Here is a 14,840-nt window from a genome sequence, read left to right on the forward strand (position 1 = left end):
GTCACATTTCCTCTGCCTAATACTTGAACCTTTTCTTGATTAGCTACCTTTATCACAAACTTATCTTCTGTAAATGAAGATAATATACTTTTGTTATTAGTGGTGTGATTTGTTGCACCAGAATCAATAAGCCAATTATTGTTCTCATCTTGTTGTGTTTTGGTGCTGTCTTGTTTATTTAGCCCATTTAGTGACCCAGATTTTCTCTCTTTTGAATTTTCTCTACCCCCTCTACTTTCTCTGTAGTTTGGTGGACTTCTATATTTGTGTCTATCTGTGGAAGATTGTCTGTAATTGTATTTGCTCCTATATTCTGGCCTATGTCTCTCCCTTGGGACTTTGGGACAGTTTCTTCTACTGTGTTCCCTGGATCCACAATTGTGGCATCTAAAGGCTTCATTATATTTATCTTGAAAGACTACTTTCCTAAAAGATTTGTGTTCTGTTTGGTTACTGGAACGATTTTTTCTTGAATTGTCTTCTGCTATCAATTTGTTAGATAGACTTTCTATTGATAAATATCCCAAATTAATGGTATCTAAGTGTGACATAAAGCTATCCCATGATGGATCAAGTGAATTGATAATAACACTTTTCATAGTTTGATCTGAAATCACTTCCCCCCTCAATTGCAGCTCAGCTCTTATTTTGTTTAGATTTATCAAATGTTCACTTATAGAAACCCCTGGTTTCACTCTAGAAGAAAAGAAATCCTTAGACATTCTTGTGGTTGTGGCTACGCTATCGCTGTGAAATAGATTAAACATGCATTGAATTATTTCTGATACAGTTAGGTTTGGTTTGATGCTATGATACATTGCAGGAGACACGCTAGAAATTATTATGAAAAATGCTCTATGATGTAAACAGTCTATTTTTAAAGTCCAAGGTCTTCTTGGAGGACTAGTTATAAAGAATAGTAAATTTTCTTTCATAAAAATAACCTGAAGCTGTTGGTACCACTCTTGTAAATTAATGCCATCAACTCTAAGTTTTGGGAAGTCACTGGGTAAGTTCCCCACATTATTTTGTCCATTACTTACAACCTGAGGCAGTCCGTGGTCTCTCAAGTGCAGGAAATTACAGAACGGCATTGGGATGCTTGTAACGAGTCTGCGCGGTTCTCTGGCCAGTTCAAGTCTTTCGGGGCCGTCTACGTAGTTTTGCACATGCGCGTTGCTCATTTCTTCTTTGGCGCCGTTGTGGAAGGTTCTCTCCATTTCAGCTCTCTCGATCCGCTCCTCTTCAGATGAGTCGGTCTCTGGCTCGGTTTTTGGGGCTTTGGTGATGGCGGCGGTTCTTCTCTTTCTCTTGTGTGTGCTGGCACTCGATTCTGTCTGCGGTGTAGGACGGAATCGGCATGGCTCTCTGGGCTCGGGTGTCGTCGTTTTCGAAGTCAGGATGGGAGCGTGCAGGTCTTGAGTTGTCGGTTTGATTGCTTGCTTCTTCGTTGATGTCTTAGAAATTTTCAATCTTGGCCCAAAAGCAGCAAAAAGTGTTTTCATTGCTGACTCTACTTGAGACTTTGTTAAATCGTCTTCACTTTCTGATTTTGGTTCATCTGAAGAGTTTGAGACTTCTTTTTCACTTTCTTCGTCTGATAGCGTTTTTCGCGCCAGAAATTTTGAACTGAGCGTTTTGATTGGCTCTGCTTCACTCTCTTTTGAAGTTCGTTGAAACCAAGATGGCTGCCGTTCAAAATTTCGCGCGGGGTCACATCTTTTCTTTTTTACAACTATTTTCTCAGTAGTCATTTCACTCACAGTTTTTTGATCTTTGGGTTTTTCTTTAATGATGTTTTTCTCTCTCGCTGCTCCGCTGTTCCTCAGCATCTCCTGGAGGTCCGCGATGAGGCTTTCATCATTCTTTTGGCTTTTTAGTATTTTTAATATTTCTGACCTGAGTTCGTTATTTTCTATCTCGATTTCTTCCTGGTCGTTATTTTCACTCATCAGTTCTTCTTCTTCAGTGGTGTATTCTTCGGATTCTCTCGAAATCGCATTAGTGGATTCGTTGATCATCTCTTGATCAGTTTCTATTTCTTTGCTGTAGGCCCTGGTGTTGGGCCTATCTTTCTTGGACATTTTTAATTACTTATTGAGTCAATTAACCATCCTCTGCTACCAGCTTGTTGCAATATTTTCAGGATCAGACTCAATAAAGATAATAGAAGTTATAGGTTTAAATATAATTCTCTTTAATCATAATAGGCATTCTATATTCGCTGAATATTCAAGATAGAAGCAAGGAAAATGGGGAGGATGGCTCCTTTTATATACAAGGGGCGGAGCCAGGAATGGGAGTGGTAAAATATGAATACATTAAAGCTCAAGTAATAAGTTAACCCCTGATGTTCCATATATACATTATTTACACATTAGAGAATAAGGCATTTACATCTGACAAATTCATTGGTAATATTTAAAATATTTTAAAGTATGGATCTGAATCATGTAGCCTGTGATCTATGACAACAAAAAACACAGTGCTATTACACTTATCAAGAGAATTTTTTGATTGAGCATATAGTCAAGGAAACACTCATCATGTTTCCTAAAACGCTGAACACCTTCAGTAGAAAAATGGATCTGGAGGATTTTCTTGATTAAATAAGAGAATCTTTCAGGCAGGAAGGCCCAGGTACACATTGTAGAAAAATAGGTTATTTTCAGAGCATTCTCATGATACAAGTTAAAAACATTGTGTGACATTTAAGATTTTATTGCAAAAAGTGAAACTTGTCCAAGAACGTGGTGGGTTTTAGTTTTAACTCTCTTCTCTGCATAAATAAAGCAGTCAATCATGTGCACCAATGTGTAGAACAATGTTTCTCAAATTTAGCAATTCTAAGACGCATGGACTTCAACTCCCAGAATTCCCCAGCCAGTCATCAGCAGCAAAAGCTATTTCTGAGTAGAGTTATATATCATAGTGTTAGACATGGATTTCAAATTTCAGTTCCAAATTCTGAAAATAAATAAAATAAATCTTAGTTGTTATGTGGCTGATTGCATTAGTAGATATCTGGCACTGAGTTTGTTTAGATGGCAGCAAATTTTTTCAGTGTGACAGCTGCAACTGACACACATTTATCTTATTCAGGAGAAACATTTTTTAAAAAATTGTATCTGCAGTTCCTGGAACATCATTATTGTTACTTTTGATGACAGATCCTTTGAGATGTGACACATTCCACCAGTTATGGCAGAGAAAACATAAGAGAATCACTTTTATTTCGCTTGCTAGAGCTTTATATCCTGTTTATATAAAGTTCCTCCTTCCAGATGAACTTCACACTGTTTTTCTTCTTCTTTGGTAGAGGAAAATACCATTTTAGAATGGCACTACTAAATTGCAGTTTGAAGCTGTTGTACATAATCTTTATAGCAGCTGGAAGTGTAATTAGCATAAAATCCAAATGGTCTCATTAAACATTTTTTCCCTGTAAGTCTGGATACATTGAAGGATCTCCCCCCCACCCCACCCCAAATGTGTCATTTAAAGCAAAAGCATGAGCGTGAGTACATTCTTAAAAAGCCTTTTCAATCCAGTAAGTCATAGTTTGCTTCTTAATGGTTATAAATTTGCAATGCAGCAGATTTTTAAGAGGTTGCAAAAGATTCAGCTGCAGAGAATCTTAATAAAGATCTCTTTTCATTGGATGTCCATATTATCAAAGTCTCATTTTAAAAAAAGAGACAATTGCAACAACTAATGCCAATTTAGCATTAGGTAAGAACTACTTTTGTCATAGTAGAGATTCACCAAATAACATTTGTATATTATGCCTTCTGATCTGAAGATTTACATTTGGAAAAATATATCAACATCAATCAATCAGAAAGTAGAATTCATAGTTAGGATCCCCCTTCTTTATTCTAACATTCTGACAACATTCCTGTCCCTGTTGTGGTCTGCCAGCAGCCTGCGGAACTGGCAGCAGAGTCGGACAGTGAGGAGACTTGGGAGGAGAATGGGCCAGTCCTGGAGTCAGGGGAAGGCCCGGACGAGGACTCTCCGTTGGAGGCAGAAATGGGGCCAGGGCCACCTGGGAGCTCTGCGCGGACTCCGGAGTCTCCAGAGGCAGATAGCAGAGAGGCAGAGGAACAGGAGGAGCCTGTTCCTAGTGCCCTCATGTGAAGAGCTGCCTGAAGGCAAGAACAGCTAAAGCAAAAAGGATGACTCGGGAGTAAGGCCAGGAGATGATTGGCCCCTCCCAGAAGGCTTAAAAGAGCAGCAATTCCTCTTGGGATCTTTGTAGGAAAGCAACATTGGTACATTTGTTTCTGGTCTTGCTACATTTGTTTCTTGTTGGGGTCTCTTGCTTCTGAACTTTTGCCAAGAAAAGCCTTTGGCAGAGTGCCAAAGTAGACAAAGGTTGGTGATAAGGCCGAAGGACTGTTTATGAAGAATTTGTTTTGGACTTAATTTGGACTAAGCTGGGAATGAAGTAATTCTCAGCTGTTCTAATAAAATATGTTTGTTTAGGACTGATTGTGTCTGGTAATAACTACTTGGGCCTAGGTCACAACAGTCCCATGTCAGGAACCCCAACATTGTAGGGCTGAGTATACATATTATGCTAAGGTGACCAGACGTCCCGCTTTTGGCGGGACAGTCCCGTTTTTGAGCAATTTGTCCCGCGTCCCGCGGCGTTTCAAAAAAGTCCCGATTTTTCTTGAGCCCCAGCTGATGGCTAGAAGAAAAAAAAACTGTTTAAACTCTTGCCCAGGGCTTCAAAGGGCCGCCCTACAGGCAATCAGTGTAAAGCAGTTTTTTCCCCCCTAGCTAAGCTTCAGAAACGAAACCGAAACCAGGGTCTTTGGTGCAGCGTGACAAAATGAGGCAGAGAGAGATTTATTTTTATTTTTATTTTTCCTCTCCAAAAAAGGTAGGTGAAAAACTGCAAACAATGGGAAATTTAGGAGGAGAGTTCAAGATTTTAAAACACAAAGGAAAAAAAGCTGTATTTAACTAGGGAATTGTAATAATTGAGATACTATTAATTGTATATTGTGTTGAAAGCAGAAATGGTTAAGTTGTGGTTCGGAGGAATATATGGGAGAAATTATTTGGTTTATTATTATTGGTAAATATAATTAATTGATTTGTAAGAAATTGGATTGCATGGAAATAATTGGAATATTCATGTTCATATTGATTAATATACAAAAAAGATAGTTTTATAACTAATTGATTTATATTAAAATGTTGAATTTGTATTAAACAACTGTATTACATAATTACATAATTAAACAATGTGAGGATGGATATAAAAATAGATGACAATGGGAAGGGGTATAATATAGAATAGAAGGGAAAAATTGAATTTGATTAAGATTAGAGATGAGGATGAAGGGTAATATTGGTTTTTTTAAAAAATAGATGAGGAATAAATATGGCAAAAAGGAAATATAGAAATTGTAAATTTAATTGAAATGACTAAACGCTGTTTAAATTTGTGAACCAGCCAAATATTCTGTTCAAAGAAAATACATTGTATGTTTGTATGTGTGTTTCTAATTATTGCTATTTATTCATATTTGTTCTCTTTTATTCTTTAAAGTTTAACAATTCATTCTTTATCTTAATATCTTTATATTTGCTTGGGGTTGGCTTTCTTCCCTTTCATCTTTTTTATTGTACAGCAATCTTTCTCCTCAAACCTACCACCTCTCTCTTTTCTTTCCTTCTTACTTTCTCTTCCCCCCACCCTCTTTTTCTCCTCCCTACTTCCTCTTTCTTTCTCCTTCTCCTCCTCTCTTCCTCCCTCTCTTACCCTCACTCCTACTCTAATTTCCATTCCTTCATCCCTCTCTATTGCTGTAATCCTTTAATGCATATGGACTACTCAGAGGGCTGAAAAAGTTATTTTTGACTGGTCCTCACACTTTTGACCAGTCCTCGAACTTATGACTGTCCTCACATTTTACATTTTTGCCCTATCTTGTCATCATGGTGAAGAGAAGCAGTTGTGAAATGAGTGACATGGTTGTTAAGAATGCTGCATGGGCATAAATGTGAGGATGGTCATAAGTGTGAGGACCAGTCAAAAGTGCGAGGACCTGTCAGAAATGACTTTTTTCAGCTCTCTGGTTAGTCCTTTTGTGCATATGGACTACTCAGAGGGCTGAAAAAGTTATTTTTGACTGGTCCTCACACTTTTGATCAGTCCTCGAACTTACGACTGTCCTCACATTTTACATTTTTGCCCTATCTTGTCACCATGTTGAAGAGAAGCAGTTGTGAAATGAGTGACATGGTTGTTAAGAATGCTGCACGGGCATAAATGTGAGGATGGTCATAAGTGTGAGGACCAGTCAAAAGTGCGAGGACCTGTCAGAAATGACTTTTTTCAGCCCTCTGGTTAGTCCTTTTGTGCATATGGACTACTCAGAGGGCTGAAAAAGTTATTTTTGACTGGTCCTCACACTTTTGACCAGTCCTCGAACTTACGACTGTCCTCACATTTTACATTTTTGCCCTATCTTGTCACCTTGTTGAAGAGAAGCAGTTGTGAAATGAGTGACATGGTTGTTAAGAATGCTGCACGGGCATAAATGTGAGGATGGTCATAAGTGTGAGGACCAGTCAAAAGTGTGAGGACCTGTCAGAAATGACTTTTCAGCCCTCTGAGTAGTCCCTATACACATAGCCATGGCCACCCGGTCACATGACCAGGTAGCCACGCCCACCCAGTCACATGGCCTCCAAGCCACGCCCACACAATGAGCCACGCCCACAATGGTGTCCTTCTTACCAATGTTAAAATCTGTTCACCTTACCCTATAGACATAGCCATGGCCACCCGGTCACATGACCAGCTAGCCACGCCCACCCAGTCACATGACCAGCTAGCTACGCCCACAAAATAAGCCACGCCCACAATGTCCCTCTTTACCAATGTTAAAATCTGGTCACCTTATATTATGCTAATTAGCATGAACCCAGAGGTTGGGATTTTAAGCTATGGTTTATGTTTAACATTATGCATCAGCCCAACCAGAGTGGTTCTTCAACTCAATCAGCTCATTAGATCACATTCTATATAAAACTTAGCTTTGAATCTGTAATACAGATTCACTACAGGCTCGGTAAAGAGCCTGTAGTACAGTGGACTAAAGCACTGTTATTAACATCTGCTGCTTGCAATTACTGCAAGTTCAAATCTCACCAGGCTCAAGGTTGACTCAGCCTTCCATCCTTTCAAAGGTAGGTGAAATGAGGACCCAGATTGTGGGGGCAATAAACTGACTTTGTATAAATATACAAAAGTATGAAGGCTATTGCTTAACGCATTGTAAGCCACCCTGAGTTTCTGGAGAAGGGCGGCATATAAATTAAAGCAAAAAAAAAAAAAAGGAATAAAATACTGCAACTAGTCCTCAACTTTGCTTAGTGGCCATTCGAAGTTACAACAGCACTGAAAAAAGTGTCTTACAAATGGTACTTGCACCTACAACTATTGCCCCATCCCTATGAATATGTGATCAAAATTCGGGCACGTGGAAATAGTTTCCGTATCCTGGATTCATGTGACCATCATTTGCAACCTTCCCAGCCTGCTTCCGATAAGCAAAATCAATGGGGGAAGCCAAATTTACTTAATGACCACATGATTCACATGACACAGTGATTCATTTAACGACTGTGGCAAAAAAAAATCAAAAAATTGGACATGAGTCACTTAACAACTGCCTTGCTTATGTAGAAAGTTAGCACTTACCCCTCCTAGAAGAATGAAATATTTTAGGAAATATTAAAGAGGTAGAATATTATATTTCCCCTAAAAGAGAAAGAGAAATCTTAAGGGAGACAGAAACTCAGAGCTTCAGCTCCCTGCCCCCAGCAGATATTTGGTGCCCATTGAGAAGGACTGGGCCAGCCTATCTACAAAACAAAAGATCTTCAGCTCCAGGGTGATGGTATTAAGACATGACCCTCCAGGACATAATAGGATTATCTAACAGCAGGACTCACTGCATTGCAAAATCACCTGGGGACATTGCATCACTCTCCAGGGTTCAACCAAACTTGATTCAGACAAATATGACCCTACATGGTTCCAAGGGAGTCTGACTACAGCCAATAGAATACATTTCTTGCACAGGTACAGGAAGCTCAAGGGCAAGGCCCAAGAGAGGGTATAAATAACTCTCACTCTCCACTCCATGTGGTCAGCTGCCCAGGACCTCAAACCCATGTGATCCTGTCCATCAATAAACCACCTTTCCAATCAGCCTCCATGTTTCCAGTGTTTTTCTCCCTGCTTGGAACTGAACCAGATGGATATTTCTTCCAACACTTAGCAACAGAAATTGTGGTTGCAAGTTGAAAAGTACCTATCATGGCTAGACATTCGTAGGAATTCTCAGCTGAAACTGAATTTAAGTACTATGAGTGGTAAGAAGTTGAGGTGAGAGACTTGATTATGCAGGTGTCTTCCACTAATTATTATTTCATATGCCTCTCCCAAAGGAGGGGGGAGGAAATCCCTTTGAGAATATGAATGAAGAAGTGGAAGGTACTGGACAATCCCTAAAACCTCTATTTTACAGAGAAAAGCCACTGACAATGTTTTCCTCTTTTGGTGATCACCAAAAGGTTAACAATATTCTCAATGACTCTGGGGAGAAATTATGCTACCTTCGTAATTAAAAAGCAACTCATCAAAATCCTAGGATGTCTTGCAGGAAATAACATTGCAGGTATATTTTCATCAGACGAGAACAAGGCCAAGTGTTTTCAGTGTTCTACAAAAGTGTCCACCACCTGCTCTCATGTCTACATTCCCGAGGGACGCAGGCTTTGTTGCCCTAAGTAGAATAGCAGAAAGTTCAAGACATAAGTAGAACTGAGGTGCTTACATAATTAAAGGATTTAAAAAAAAAAAACAAGCCTTCCCCTTGAGGGTTTGGATTGTTCAATACCGTGCTTGAAGTGATTAAATGTCTGAATAAGCTCTAGATTGCTCTCTTTCTCCCTCTCAGATGGAAATTGATTTGAGGGTACAGTATTGCTTTGTCATTAGCAAAAGGTTGAAAGAAAAACAAGGAGGTTTGCTTAAAAATGATTCTGAGCAGGCACTAGAATACGACTACATGCTATACAGTCATGGCTACATATACAGGACTACTTTGTTCCAAGTACAGGTAGTCCTCGACTTGCAACAGTTCATTTAGTGACCATTCAAAGTTTCAATGGCACTAAAAAAAGGGTTTATGACAGCTCTTCACAGTTATAACCATTGCAGCATTCCCATAGTCATGTGATCAAAATTCAGACACTTGGCAATCTCTATATATAAAAGCGAAAACCACTCACACTGTAATCACGAAACCTCCAGAAACATAAAGCCTACAAACTTGAAATTTGCCACATATGTTCCTCTTGGCTTCTAGATGCTCACTAAGAAAGGATTTTTTGAAATGACCATCAGACCATTAGTATTTCCTATATTATGATTAGCACACTCTAATGTTAAGGAGTTCTACTCCCTCTCCCCATCTGAAAAGAAATCTGTTCTAAATGCAAAATACAAGCAGAGGAGAGGAGTTTCACTTTCAGTTTTACTTTCACAGCAGCAACCAGAGGATGGGATATGGGAGGCTTCTGTGGGGCAAGCCTGAGGGAGAAAAGGGGATAGGATAGGAGAGGCTTCTGTGGGGCAAGGCTGAGGGAGAGAAGGGGATAGGATAGGAGAGGCTTCTGTGGGGCAAGGCTAAGGGAGAGAAGGGGGTAGGATAGGGGAAGCTTCTGTGGGTCAAGGCTGAGGGAGAGAAGGGGGTAGGATAGGAGAGGCCTCTGTGCAGCAAGCCTGAGGGAGAGAAGGGGGTAGGATAGGAGAGGCTTCTGTGGGGCAAGGCTGAGGGAGAGAAGGGGATAGGAAAGGGGAGGCTTCTGTGGAGCAAGCCTGAGGGAGAGAAGGGGAGAGGAGAGGCCAACCATAACTATTCATTAATTTTCAAGCTGTATGTGTCAATTTATCAAGCCAGATCACATAGTTTTGTAGCGAAGCACGGGTAGCCAGCTAGTTGGTTCATATTGCAGTGTCCCGGGTCATGGGATCCCCTTTTGCAACCTTCTGATCAGTAAAGTCAATGGGGAAGCCAGATTCACTTAACAACCGTGTTACTAACTCAACAACTGCAGTGATTCACCGAACAACTGTGGCAAGAAAGGACATAAAGTGGGCAAAATTCACTTAACAACTGCTTCACTTAACAATAGAAATTTTGGGCTCAATTAGGTTGTAAGTCGAGGACTAGCTGTGGTGTGTTATCCTTAGCAGCTGCTGAGGCTTCCACTATCTTGTGTTACTTAGCACTTAGTTACTATTTCAATGCATTTCTGTACATCGCAAAAGCTTGTTGCCATGTTCAAGGCAGGACCACACGGTGAGACTAGAAAATTGGAGTCCATGATTGAGCCTTTATTCTTAAAGATGATGAAGTGATGCTTGAAAAAGGTGCTTACAACATGGCATCAGAGTTCAGCATACCATAGTCTTCTGACTATGCAAAAACCATATTGAGCTAACCAATGTACAGTATGCTACTTGTAGAATGTTCTCCCAAATGTATAGTTTGCGTTTTTCATATGTTTGGATCAGATATTAAAATACATAGCCTTCTTCTTCTTGTGCCATATCCGTCATCGGACATTGGCGATCCTATTTTTATCAACAGCCGCATGAAAAAGTACTGTTGAGTTTTATCCAAACCAGTCCCTTAGATTTTGAAGCCATGATGTTCTTCTGCCTGGACCTCGTTTGCTTTCAATCTTTCCTTGGAGGATTAAGTGAAGTATGCTGTATTTTTCTGGGTGTCGCATCACATATCCAAAATATTCTAACTTCTGCTTTTGTATGGTTTTGATGATTTCATTTGGCTTTCCTAGGTGACTTATCACCTGCTCATTTCCCAATTTTGTCAACCCAACTTAATACGTAACAGCCGCCTGTAAATCCACATTTCAAATGCTTCTAGTCTCTTCAAGTGGTTTTCTGTCACAGACCAACTCTCTACTCCATACATAGTCTAGCAAAATATAAACTTAATAGAAATAATAATAGATTCTGCCCTGAAAACTTAATCTACAAATCTACAGTATGGCAAAGGTAAATGGTAATGGAACATGTAAAGGATAGCTAGATGCAGTTTGGTCTAGTGGTTAAAGCATCAGGCTAGAAAGCACGAGGCCTTGCATTCAAGTCCTGCCTTAAGCCATGAAAGCCAGCTGAGTGACTTTTGGCTATTTACTCTCTTTCAGATCAATCCTGGTTTGTTGTTATGGAGAAAATAGGAGGAGGTAGAATATGTTGTTGAATATGTTGTTGAATATGTTTTCTACCTTGAATTATTTATAAAAACAACGAAGGCAGGATACAAACAAGCACATAAAAAAATAAAACAAGCAAATGCCATATTACAGGTAGTCCTTGATTTACAGCCACAATTAAGCCCAACATTTCTCTTGCTAAGCGAGACAGTGGTCAAGTGAATTTTGCCCCATTTTACAACCTTTCTTGCCACCGTTGTTAAGTGAATCACTGCAGTTGTTAAATTAGTAACACGCTTGTTGGGTGAATCTGGCTGCCCCATTGACTTTGTTTGTCAGAAGGTCGTAAAAGGGGATCACATGACCCCGGGACACAGCAAAGGTCATACATATGAACCACTCGCCAAGCATTTGAATTTTGATACATGACCAAAGGGAGGCTGCAACAGTCATAAGTGTGAAAAAGGGTCATGTGTCACTATTTTCAGTGCCAATTTCGAACGGTCACTAAATGAATTGTTGTGAGTCGAGGACTATCCGCCTCGACTTTTTTTTTCAACAGCAACTAATAACAATAACAACAGCACTTAGATTTATATATCGCCCCATAGTGCTTTACAGTACTCTCTGGGTGATTTGCAATGTCAGCATTATTCCTCCCAACAATCCTCATTTTACTGACCTTGCTCGGAAGGATGGAAGGCTGAGTCAACCTTGAGCCCTGTTAGGATTGAATTCCAGGCTGTGGATAGAGTTTGCCTACAATACGGCATACCAACTGGCGTGCCACTTGGTTTCCTATGCAAGTTCATCACCATTCACATTCAGCAAAATCACTGATACTCCCTAACTTTGGCCCTGGGTCATAAGGAACATTTACATTTAACTACTTGCCCCAATAGAACAGTTCCAGTTACAAAATGATAAGATTTTATCTTCAGAGCCACAGTTTCCCACCACCTCAAGTAACTCTTTCCTCTTTCCCCCTGCCTCTTCATCCACCCAAAAGTTTATTTATTTATTTATTGGTTCGATTTATATGCCGCCCTTCTCCGGAGACTCAGGAAGGCTTACAATGTGTTAAGCAATAGCCTTCATACTTTTCTATATGCCTGCTTAGTAGGGCTTTTGGCCCCCCACAAGCGGTATTCTTTTTTATACAAAGTCAGCTTATTGCCCCCACAATCCGGGTCCTCATTTTACCTACCTTGGAAGGATGGAAGGCTGAGTCAACCTTGAGCCTGGTGAGATTTGAACTCGCAGTAATTGCAGGCAGTGGCAGCTAAGTGCTACTTAACAGCACTTTAGTCCGCTGCGCCATCAAGGCTCCTTTTCTGCTATACAGGTAGTCCTCGATTTACACCAGTTCATTTACTGACCGTTCAAAGTTACAACATCACTGAAAAAAGTGAATTATGACCATTTTTCACACTTAGGACCATTGCAGCATCCCCATGGTCATGTGATCAAAATTCAGCCCAGTGGCAACTGACTCGTACTGATGACCTTTGCAGTGTCTTGGGATCATGTGATCTCCTTTTACGACCTTCAGACCAGCAAAGTCAACGGGGAAGCCAGATTCACTTAACAACGATGCTCCTAACTTAAGAACTGCAATGGTTCACTTAACAACTGGGGCAAGAACAGTCGTAAAATGGAGCAAAACTCACTTAACAAATGCCTCACTTAGCAACATAAATGTGGGGCTCAATTGTGGTCGTAAGTTGAGGACTACCTATACTTGACAGTTGCACCCTAGTTTTAGGAAACAGAGTGGCGAAGACCACTTACTGGGATGAAAGAGCAAGAAAAGTTCCTCAAAGCCTTCTCGTTGGCCATGAAGGGAAATAGGATGTTTGAATAAACAGACATTTTGTCAGATCCATCAGGGCTCTTACTCTAAATTTAAGACATTTTAATTGGATCTCATACATTAATTACCTTGATATTCTCTTTGGCTTCCTGAATGAGCTTCCTATCTCTCATGCAAATGAACACCCACTTACCACCTTGGCTAGTTTATAGAAAAGCACTTTTAGCACAGTATGTTGAGCAATTTAAAGAGAAACCTAGAAAGGGTTGATTTCTGGAAGCAATGAATGGTATCAACTATTAAGAGACATATTGGATGTGCTGCAGTTTCGAAAATCTGGTCAAGACATATCTTATATATTACAGGAAGCAACAACAAAGATGGATAATGGAGAGGATATTGATGAAAATGTATGCCAACGAAGCATCTGTACAAATTGAGACTTGGTGAGTAAAGACATGCCATGGAGAAAGATGGATTCTAACACCACAGTGTGCTCACCTTTTTCTGTGTAACAAAATGGCACATGTTGTGATGCATTTCCACTCCATAAAAGAAATGCCCTTGTTCATTTGGTTCATAGACCAAAGGTGGACAACTATGGCAACTTTACGACTTGTGGACTTCAACTCCCAGAATTCCTGAGCCAGCATGGAATTATGGGAGTTGAAGTCCACACATCGTAAAGTTGCCACAATTGCCCACCCCTACCATGAACTAACAAGGTGTTTAAACCTGGAGGCAAAGCAGTAGACTCAGTCTACTGGTGGCCCACGGGCCGGATGCATCACACACAGGCCATGCCCACCCCAGCCCCGTGAAGGGAAAAACATTGCGATATGTCACATGACGGCAATGTGACGCGGTGAATTTGACACCCGTGCAGTAGAGAGAAAAGTGTTAAGGGACTTCTGGTTTTGTCTTCTTGTTTTTTCTGTTTCTACCTAAGATACTGCTATTCTGTAAATTACAATAGAACTACTGTACCAACCACTCAAACAGTTTATAGCTGTTGAGACAATTGTAGAATAGCCATTTATTTCATTTTGGGGACAAAACAAAAACAAATATTAATCCAATTCAGTGCTGAAAAGAGGCTTTCAACTTACCTGCTGATGTGTGCTTGAACTTTTCACTCTTCTTCTTCCTCCATTTCCATGGCTTGAAAAGTCTTCCTAGATTGGCAAACTTACTTCTCCTCCTTATAGGAGGGGTGTGTGTCCCTGGAACCAATGAGTCTGAACGCATTGCAGCCAGTCTCTCCACTTCCTCAGCTGGGTTGTCACAAAAGAAAGGAAAAGAAGAAAAGAGAAGAAAGCCATCTTAGTAAAACAGATGGGAAATATTTCTCCATGTTGAAGCCCCATTTGGAAAGTGCTACCAAATAAATGCTACCACATTAATTTGTAGCACTTTGCAACAAATGGTCACCAATAATCCGAAAAGAGGACCCCAGAGTCAGATAGAACTTTCCCTTCTCGATTATGAAGGAAGTTTAAGAGATTCCTGTTTATCTTTTAAAATACATGGGAGAACTAGAAGAGATCTGTATGACACAACCTAGAGCTAGAACTCAAGTCATTGCCTGCTACTCCTGTAACATGCATTGTCCAAGAATTATGCTGGTTAGTGCGCGAGTCTGGGAATCCAGCTTCTTTAAGAGGAAGTTGAAGATGCAGTTTGTGTGCCCTTACAATGATACATTTCTTAATTTCCCTCTTCCTCCATTTCATTGAAGGAGGCCTAG

At 40.2% G+C, this 14,840-nt stretch overlaps 1 protein-coding gene across 1 annotated transcript in view; it reads right to left on the minus strand.

Moving 5' to 3' along the window:
- The window catches only part of PHACTR1 (phosphatase and actin regulator 1), a 99,212-nt gene extending 84,856 nt beyond the window's left edge, over positions 1–14,356 (minus strand). The window contains exon 1 of the mRNA XM_070940994.1: positions 14,203–14,356. Coding sequence (XP_070797095.1) covers positions 14,203–14,341 — 139 coding nt within the window. The 5' untranslated portion in view covers positions 14,342–14,356. The remainder of the gene's footprint in view (positions 1–14,202) is intronic.
- Between the last annotated feature and the right edge of the window lie 484 nt (positions 14,357–14,840).

Source organism: Pituophis catenifer, unplaced genomic scaffold (assembly GCF_029215685.1).
Source record: "Pituophis catenifer annectens isolate HBS135680 unplaced genomic scaffold, rPitCat1.0.hap2 SCAF_3, whole genome shotgun sequence".
In the NCBI taxonomy this organism is placed as follows: Eukaryota; Metazoa; Chordata; class Lepidosauria; order Squamata; family Colubridae; genus Pituophis; species Pituophis catenifer.